The sequence below is a fragment of the Carassius auratus genome, chromosome 9, assembly GCF_003368295.1.
Source record: "Carassius auratus strain Wakin chromosome 9, ASM336829v1, whole genome shotgun sequence".
Taxonomy (NCBI): Eukaryota; Metazoa; Chordata; class Actinopteri; order Cypriniformes; family Cyprinidae; genus Carassius; species Carassius auratus.
Genome location: NC_039251.1, coordinates 19,598,433 through 19,608,520, shown reverse-complemented (window position 1 = coordinate 19,608,520; position 10,088 = coordinate 19,598,433). Strand labels below are relative to the sequence as shown.

At 37.1% G+C, this 10,088-nt stretch overlaps 1 protein-coding gene across 1 annotated transcript in view; it reads right to left on the bottom strand.

The window, feature by feature from the left end:
- Positions 1–1,660: 1,660 nt before the first annotated feature.
- LOC113108644 (leucine-rich repeat and calponin homology domain-containing protein 1-like) overlaps positions 1,661–10,088 on the bottom strand; it is a 55,088-nt gene continuing 46,660 nt past the window's right edge. The window contains exons 18-21 of the mRNA XM_026271891.1: positions 7,062–7,171; positions 6,775–6,912; positions 5,500–5,577; positions 1,661–2,530 (exon numbers count right to left, since the gene is read on the bottom strand). Of these exons, the coding sequence (XP_026127676.1) occupies positions 2,249–2,530; positions 5,500–5,577; positions 6,775–6,912; positions 7,062–7,171 (608 nt within the window). The 3' untranslated portion in view covers positions 1,661–2,248. The remainder of the gene's footprint in view (positions 2,531–5,499; positions 5,578–6,774; positions 6,913–7,061; positions 7,172–10,088) is intronic.

The window sequence follows — 10,088 nt, the reverse complement described above, 5'->3', positions numbered from 1 at the left end:
GCGTTAATCTGATACTTCATAATTTAAAAATCCACCTCAGCCGCTATTACAGATCACTGATAGAATACATGAATTAGATTTTATCCTCCAATGCTTTTATTCCTCATTGTTCGATTTAGATTAGTCACATCGCTGTGGACTGTGGCTTATTAAATTAATAAAAAAAATGATTTGGTTTGTCATTCTGTCTTACTAATGAACAGGAAATTAAACCAAGAATTAATTAGTCTTATTTCATCTTATAGATGGCGTTTTGGGTAAAGTAACAATGTAATAATTTACAATGACTAAGCAGGATATTTAATAAACAACACATCATGCTCTTAAAAACACTCTTAACCAAAAGCATCTGCTTTTACATCCAACAGATAAATTAGCCCTTATGCGAATGATTAAATGTTTTTAATTATAAGTTTAACCTCACCATACAAGACTTCAGTGCAAAGAAAAGCTATAATTTTGCTTTAATGACATCTGGGACTTTACTAACACAAGTGTCCTGATTTATTATCTGTAAATTGTTTCTGTGAAGCAGACCAAATGTGCACTTGATTCCTGTAGATATATTGCTGAGCACTGGCATGACTGGCATGAGACAAGACCTCTATATCTGTTTGGATTATTTTTGTTTTGTCATGCAGATGCTAATAAATATACCACTTAGATTGTTTATATGTGAAATATCCAACAGAATTCAGCATTATGACGGCTGAAACAGGTTTTGTACAGAGGTGGAAGTGAGTGAGAACGTGGCCATACGTCATTCCTTATTAAAGTGCTCAGTGCACCTCCTGCGTAAATGTTTGCAAAAAGTCTGTTTAAAGAAGGTTTCCTTAGCATTTTGCAAGGACTTATAAATATGTTATTCACCAACTAATAAATAACACTTACTCAAACATGAAAACATCTCTTCATGGAGAACATGTTGTTCTAACAAAAATGCTGCATGTTTGGTGTTACGTACGGAGCCCAGCACATGGCATGCTGGAAAAAAAGAAGGCTAAATCGTGCGCACGATTTCCTATTTCGTTATCTTGATTTATAAATTGTCCACATGATTTACACATTTGTTCCCTCGATTTGCTAAATCGTGTACAGGATTTATAAATTGAGAGAATGAATTAGTAATCGTGTGCACGTTTTAGGACATCAAGAAAACGAATGAGTAAATCGTGCGCATGTTTTAGGACATAGAGGGAACGAATTAGTAAATTGTGCGCACGTTTTAGGACATTGAGGGAACGAATGAGTAAATCGTGCGCACGTTTTAGGACATCGAGGGAACGAATGAGTAAATCATGCGCACGTTTTAGGACATCGAGGGAACGAATGAGTAAATCGTGCGCACGTTTTAGGACGGGGAGTGCGCACATTTTAGGACATCGAGGGTACGAATGAGTAAATCGTGCGCACGTTTTAGGACATCGAGGGAACAAATGAGTAAATTGTGCGCATGTTTTAGGACATAGAGGGAACGAATGAGTAATTTGTGCTCACGTTTTAGGACATCGAGGGAACGAATGAGTAAATCGTGCGCATGTTTTAGGACATAGAGGGAACGAATGAGTAATTTGTGCGCACGTTTTAGGACTTCGAGGGAACGAATGAGTAAATCATGCACATGTTTTAGGACATAGAGGGAACGAATGAGTAAATCGTGCGCACATTTTAGGACATCGAGGAAACGAATGAGTAATTCGTGCTCACGTTTTAGGACATCGAGGGAACAAATGAGTAAATCGTGCGCATGTTTTAGGACATAGAGGGAACGAATGAGTAATTCGTGCTCACGTTTTAGGACATCGAGGGAACGAATGAGTAAATCGTGCGCATGTATTAGGACATAGAGGGAACGAATGAGTAATTTGTGCGCACGTTTTAGGACATCGAGGGAACGAATGAGTAAATCGTGCACACGTTTTAGGACATAGAGGGAACGAATGAGTAAATCGTGCACACGTTTTAGGACATAGAGGGAACGAATGAGTAAATTGTGTGCACAATTTTTTTTTTTTTATCTTGAATGTCATGTGTTGGGGCTCCTCAGTTAAGTATGGTTTCCATCACAGCCAAGTCAAGATGTAAGGGTTGGTCAAACATATGAAACTATCCATCCCAAAAAAAAAAAAAAAACAGAATTTCCATTTTTGGGTGAACTATTCCTTTAAGTGAAGCCAACTGTTCAAAGTGCTTTCAAGGACCAGTAAATGATATAATGTGTTACTTGTGTGTTTTTAGGTCATGTATGTTATTTAAATTCACTCCAGCTGTAGGCCACAAACAGCATCACCAGACAGAAAACGTGAAGCAGACTTGAGCCAATCAGATCCCATATTTGCCAGGAAGGGGGCGGGGTCTGAGTGGACTCGGGGATAAGCTTCTTGACCTCTGTCTCTTTCTCCCTGCCACTCTCCACCTTTCCTTCCTTCTGCCTTGTTCCTGTGCTCTCCACCATGAGCAAGGCTGCGACCACGGCCCAGAGCGGACGCAGTTTAAACTGCAGAACGTCATAAGCCGTACAGAGAGAGGACTGATAGAGATTAAAAACATGGAGGGGATGACAAAGAGAACCAGGAAGAGGAGAAGAGATAGAGTAATAATAAAGAATGGATGGAGAGAGAAACAGGGAGAAAGGAAGAACAAAAGCAAGTAAGAAGGGAAATGAGAAAAGGAGAGATCATCCGTTTAGCACCAGAGAAAGATAAGGAAGTTGATTAGACAACGATTAAGGTCAAAGGTAAAATAAGCTCAACAAACAGCAAGAATTGTGGATCATTCTCAGGAAACGGTTCCAGTTGTGTAATAAATATATGTGTTCCCATGATTAATTTACTGATAATGTAGTTAACAAGATAATGAAGTCGCATTGTTTCAAGTTTCCCTCGATTTAGTGTATACTGAGAAAATTAAAATTTGAAGAATTTTAGTGTTTTTCATCAAAATATCAATATTTTTTTCTTTAAGAAAATAATAAGTCGAAATAATGTGGTGTGGTACAAATACTTTTGTTTTGCTTCAGCAATCACTATAATATGCTGATTCGGTGCTTAATAAACATTTCTTATTATCAGTGTTGTTAACAGTTGTGTTGCCTCATATATTTTCGGAAACCACGTTTACTTCTGGATTCTTTGATGAATAGAAAATTCAAAATAACAGCAACATTATAAATGACTTTACTGTCACTTTTGATAAATTGAATGCATACTTGCTGAATACATGTATACATTTTCTAAAAAAAAAAAACTTACTGACCCTAAACATATAACTGGTAGTGTATATAATGATATGATATGTGAATGTACACATATTACAAGTGTATAAATTATAAACTGTCTGTGATCGTTAAAAAAACTGACCATTGAACTAATACTGTGTAATATCCTGCCTTGGTCATCTAATCTTAGTAGCAAATAAAGTGTGACTTATTTTTAATGAATAACTTTTTTCATTAAATCCAATAAATGTTTTTCCTAAATCATATTTGTAACCCTATAAAATAAAGTAAAAACACAAACCCTCAGACTTACAAGCACAAATGGCATCATTTTCTGAGAACGACCCTCTTTACTGCCTTCTGAAAAAGAGTTTTCTGTCAGAGAGTTTTCTGTCTCTCGTTCAGGAGGCAGCTGTGGCTGGTGTGAGTCTGTGAGGTGTGCTGGGGCAGACGCTGTTAACAGATGCACAGGTGGCATGGTGGTTAGCGGATGTGCAGTAGTGAGCGTATGCCAGGCACAAGTCAAGCTACAGCCGTTCAAAATTATACAAAGCAGGAGAGCTGCAAAAACCAGTAAAGAGAAGAGCAGGTCAAGCTAAACTGTTGCATAACCAAGTTGATAAACAAGGGAATGATATATAAACCAAAAGTTACCAAACAAACAAGGCCTGCCACATTAGCCCTAAACACGCTAACAGAATAAACTAGCTTGATAAACATCAGCTATCAAGATAGCAAACACAAGACAAATGGTGACAAAACTAGCTGCCATGCAGACTCATAGTAGCTGCTGCTACTACAGACACAAGCTACGACAACTAAAAGCTTCCTGAACGACAGGCTAATCAGAACAGCCTGTTATAAATGGCTTGGACCAAGCTCAACCCGTAAAGCAGAAGACAACATCTGGGTTCTAGAAAGGCTTCTGAAACCTATTAAAAAAATAAATAAAATACATTTGCTGCATAGGTATGTAAAATAAATAAATAAACTTTTGAATTGGATCTAAGCAAATTTCATAGGTGACCTATTTTGATCTCAAAACTGAAAGGTGTGGATTTAGCATCTATGAGCAAATGTTTTTTTTTTTTTTCAACAGGGATATGGCACTGTAACCATTTTTAGTGGGTAGGGTGGCATAACCAATAGAAACTTCTGCACAGTTTGAGCAAAAAAAGTTGGCCCAAAATTGACCCACAACCCTCGCTTGATTCCTGCACACGAAAAGAGATGCATCATATCGGCAAAAAAAAAACTATTAGTTCATGTTTCAAGGGAACGTGGACATTGTGCTCGTTTTGGCAAGTTAAGACATACAAAGATTTTCATGGACGTGAGAGCTCTAATTGCTTCTAGCTTTATCTGGATAGGACAATATATTGCACAAATGATATAATGAAATAAAGGTTTCATGAACAATTTACACAGAAATTCTTTCCACTCATATGTTATGTTTCGTTGTCTGCTTATCAGTACACCGCGATTATCTGTCACAGCTCAAGGAAACATGATCATTTATCAGAGAGCAGGTCAGAGCCATTAACAGGATGATGGATGATGAAGCCTAAAGCCATGATAATAACATCTTAATACAACGCCATGATGCAGCTCTGGTAGGGTTATATAAAGAAACTGTTCTATGATCAGTTTTCCCAACATCTATTGACCAGAAAAAGTCTAGAAGTATCTTGGAGCTGATAAACAGGGCGGAAATTTCTCCAAAACGTTTTCAAGGGTGTGACTGATCAGAGAGCAGTGTGAGGCAATCTCATCTGCTTCAACCAATCAGATTAGAGACGGCTAATGAACAAGTAATAACATGTATTTCACCAGAATTTGTTTTCATAAGCCCTGTGTGTACAGGTTTATTGTCAGACAAAGTCTAATTAAACTAACCAAACAAGTTTTCCAGACTGAGATTCAGATTTCTAAATTACACAGCAAATTCAGTGGAAATCCCCTTTAGCAGGAATGAAGAATAAGTAGAAAAAACAGCGCAATCGGCGTTAATACCATAAAGTATTATTCTATGCAGGGAAATACGGGGAAAAAACGAAACTGTCAGACAATGTTTGTCAAGGTCACATTATTATAATACATTTCAAATATATAATAACCCGGACAACAATAGTATGATAAATTGTTCTTACTGACCACCAATACCAGTAAATAATGTTTAAGATTAGTTGCACATAAGATACTAGTAAAGCAAAACCTGTACAAACAGTGGCCTTTGAGAAACAGATCTAGTTCATTTGGCATTAAAAAATACAAATATTCACCTCAGGGACTCCCATTTTCCTGCAGGCGTCCAAAAAGCTTTCCACATTTCTGCGACATTTAGCCATGCTAAGCTTGGGCTGAAGGTTTAATGTATCCATATACAGATGTCAAAAGAGAGAGAGAGAGAGAGAGAGACAGAGAACAGGTTAACAAACTTCAGGTTAACAAACACATGCTCTATCATTCAAATGTTGTTGTTTTTTTAAGGAAATTATTACCATAGTATTATTATTTTTATTCATCAAGGACGCATTCAACTAATCAAAAGTGAAAAAAACGAAGGGCTCATGACCTGAGAAACCAAAATTCCCCTGATCTTTTCACATATCCTTTGATTGATATGTACTGAGTATTTATGCATTTTTAACCCTAATGGCAGCACCCATCTGTGAAGGACGTAGACTGTCAATCAAACATCTGTTAGCCAATCATAGCAGTGGGTGTTTACTTCCAGGTCTACAATACGCCACATCTATTCAAACTTATGCCTTGTCCAAATACCCACACTTGCGGTCTTGGCTACTTGAGAGCGCGTGCGCTCCAGATCTTAAAAACGCCAAAGTGCAGTGGCCTTAATGCACACTAAATCCACACTATCTCAAATACCACTCCGGAGCGGTATTTAAGGCTTAGTGTATCCCATCATGCATCACGTGGAAATAATTCGCAAGACTTTTTGCCAAGATCGAAAGAGGTCAAGGAAACCTTTACAATGTCATTTATTATATTAATAATAATTAGTTATTACATATAATTTGGTACTAAAACAAAGTGCTACACGTTTTAATGGTGCGAAGGTGAGTATATTTATTTTGTGCATCATTTGCAACTGCTTTTTATCACTTAATTAGAAGCACCAGAAATTAAAATGTGTCATCTGTTATAGGGATTACTGAACAGATATTAAAATTTTTATTTTAAAATGTAAAGTATTGAAAATAAAAATGAAAACTCTGTAAACACATTTTTACAACACTACAAGTGTCCTATCAGGTAATGAAAAGTTGTACACACACTTGTGGTCTTCATCCTCACTTGAACACTTGGGCCAAATACAGGAAATATGTCATTTATGTAGTCAAGTGATCAAGAGCATAGACCGCAATTTACAATTATTTAAAATAATAGTATTTCAGAATATTACGGTTAAAGCCTTGGTAAACACAAACACTTCTTTTAAAAATATACATTTCGAAATATAACTGACCTCAAACATCATGAATGGGAGTTTATAGTGTTTGTGTAAATGTGTGGATAATTGAGAGATGACTCACCACTGCAGGGGATGGGACATGGATACTGGCTACTGAACGCGGCCGAATGTGATTGACTAGGTGACAAAGCACGACCCCATCCATGAGAGAAGAGCCCAGATCTTCAGGAAGAACTACTTTCAGTCTGCTCTCAATACTCTGGAACAATCAACATGATTGGGAAATAAATTAAACATTGTCATACAAATATTTAAAAAAAAAACATATACAGTAGCTAAAATAATATGGATATTTGTGTTATACAGTTAATTCACATACTTGGCTTCTGTGTGAGTGTGTCTGCATACCTCTCGTAGTTGCTCTATGAGCTCCAGCTCCTCTCTGAGCTGCTCCATCTTCCTCCTCATGGTGAACTGAGGATCCACTGATTCCAGAGTCTTGTGCGTCCTGAAATACACTGTCACACAACTGAAGCGTCACCAGTCTGCACAGAGCACATTATATCTCCTGTCTTACTCTCACATGCATAAAGACTCACTCTAAATTAATCACTTTCTTTTAACGTCACATCCATCATGATATCCCAAAACTCTAAACTTTAGGGTAGTGTCAATTTTGACATGAAGAGGATTAAACAGTAATCAAATGCTATTACTGTTGCCATTGTTACTTTTAAATGACAAGCTGCCTTTATTGTCTATTTACATCACAATGAACATCCTAAATTCTTAAGGGAATGTGACAAGCTGATGGTGTCTTTAGTATATGATATTTCTTCACAAGGGGGAGCTCTAGACATGAGAGAAAGAAGAGGGAGATTGAGAAAGACAAGAACACAATGCTTCATTCCGTTCCACACATCTGAGTGTGTTTCTGTAGTTGCATAACCTCTCATCCTGTGGAGAAATGAAAGAAAGATGACAGTATGTTGGGAACATTAAAAGGATGTTATTCCAGAACATTTCTCCAGCCTAGCATAGCAACACTACCTCAACCAATGGTGTGAGTTTGGGGGCGAGGCTATCTGTTTGTTCACCAATAAAAGAAACAGGGTTGTGTTTGGGGAAAGCTGTTTGAAAACAGTCATTTTTTTTAAGCTTGACGCAAATTAAACAATTTGGCTTTAAGCAAAGTGTCTTTCCTCTCACATTTTCTTTCTCTTAATGTCTCTAAACTCTAAGAGCAGCACACATCCTAAACCAACTTTGTGTTTGGCAAAAATAAGACTCTTTAACATGTTTACTGTTAAACTGTGTGCAAGGGACAGCAAGTATTCCAGACATTTATTGACAAAATGTGCACTTAAAGACACTTCACAGACAGAAAAAAAAGGAGAAGACAATCATTTCTGACGTCCAACAGGAAGTTACAAATTCTACAAGTTTTGTAGTATAGTATTTCTCTTGTGGACAGAAATAAACTTCTGTAGAATAATCTGATTATGATTTTAACTACCAATAAGGGTGGAGTACAGTGTAGATATTTTACGTTTAAAAACATTTCATAGATTTATTTGTTTAGATTCCCGTAAAAAGGAGCCAGATTCCATCTGGGTTCAATCAAGTTTTAATATAAAGTTTAATACTACCATTAGTACAGAGCTATTCATTAGTAAACTGTTCTCTCGTTCCATCATTCCCTCTTCCTCTTTCTCTCTCGCAAGACGATGAGTAAGTACAGATGTCTCCTGGCAGTTTTTCATCCTCTGAAAGCATTTCCACTTAAATGGAGGTCTGATTTTCCCTCTGGGGCCATTATCTAATGCTTCAAAATAGCAGCTCTATAAATACAACACAGCTCCATTTAAAGTCACTGGGCCACCCCAAATTTCAGCTCAACCACATCTCCTCTCTCACCCCCGTGTCTTAAAAGACCCTGCAACACTACACCACAAACCTCAGAAACACTTTTTCTTACTTTCAGACACAAAAAAAATTGTTTACACATGATGAGTGAAAATTAATACTAAGCTAAAAGAAACAATTCACCCAAAGATGCCAATTCTGTCATCATTTACTCACCTTCATACTGTTCCAAACCTGTATGACTTGACTTCTTCCATGGAACATGGCTTGATATTTTTCTGTCCATACAATGGAAGTCAATGGTCATCAAAGCTCTTTGGTGATCAACATTCTTCAAAAGATCTTTTTTTGTGTGCAAGAGAAATAAATTCATACAGGTTTGGAATGACATAAGGGTGAGTATATGTTGACAAATCTTTCGCCGGCTGCTAGTGAATCATACTTATTTCATTTATTCCACACAACTTAACAAAAATATTCAAATTCTCTCAGCCAAATAGGAAATGTCAGTCAGTAGGCTGAAGTATTCAGACATCTTTGAAAAACAACTGTTGTTTTTAAATTTTGATTTTAAAGCATTAAAGTGCCCCATTATGCCTTTTTGAATATTACCTTTCATGCAGCGTGTCATGTAGCTGTATGTGAACATAAACTATCTGCAAAGTTGTTAAGCCGAAAGTGCACGATAAATAAAGTCTATAAAAAAGGAAGGAACAAAGAGTCGGCTCACAATCTCCTAAACGAGTCATTAGGAATTTGAATCTTATTCTGTTACGGCTCTACATCATGAAGTAACACATTTGGATAATGTCTGCACTCGTTCTATGTCGCCAACTTGCCGCCCACAAACAGTAATATTTCTGTGTGGTTAACATCATGTTGAGAAGACGCTGTATCTTATGCTGTAAATATCTTAGAATTACCACAAACTTGTTAACACTTGACACTTACCACTGAGAAACATCCTGCTGTAGTCGTGCTTGTGATTCGGTCTCGTGTCGATCAGCTAGTTCAACCATTTCATCATCAGACTCTAGTTCGAATTGGTGAGGCACAATCTTTTCTCTAGGGCTGTCATTCTATCATGGAAATGGACGTTTGTTTCTTACACATGCTATACATGGTAGACCAATCCAGAGCTAATCTCTCTTTGGCTCTGGACCAATCACAAAGGACTGCGCCATCTGACCAATCACAGCAGTGAGGGCTCGTGGAAAGGGGTGGTTTTGAGAGACTGATTCTTTCGCACAAGTCATTTACGAATAATTTAGAAATTAGGTAAAATTAAATCTATTTTTTAAGAAAACTAAGTGTTTTCTGGCCTTGCATGCATGTAAACTTGTTTTAGGAGACTCTTAAACAATATTAGTAACCTTAAATTGGCATAATAGGGGCACTTTAAAATAAGAAAAAAAGGTGAACAGACTAAATGTCTACATTGTCTAAGGATAATGAGAGTAATGCTTGCCCAAGAAAAATCAGCTGCCATCATGCTAGGGTAATGTGGGTGGTTGCCAGAGTGTTGCTATGCAGTAGGAAGTTACAAAGCAGTTGCTAGGTTTTTTTTGG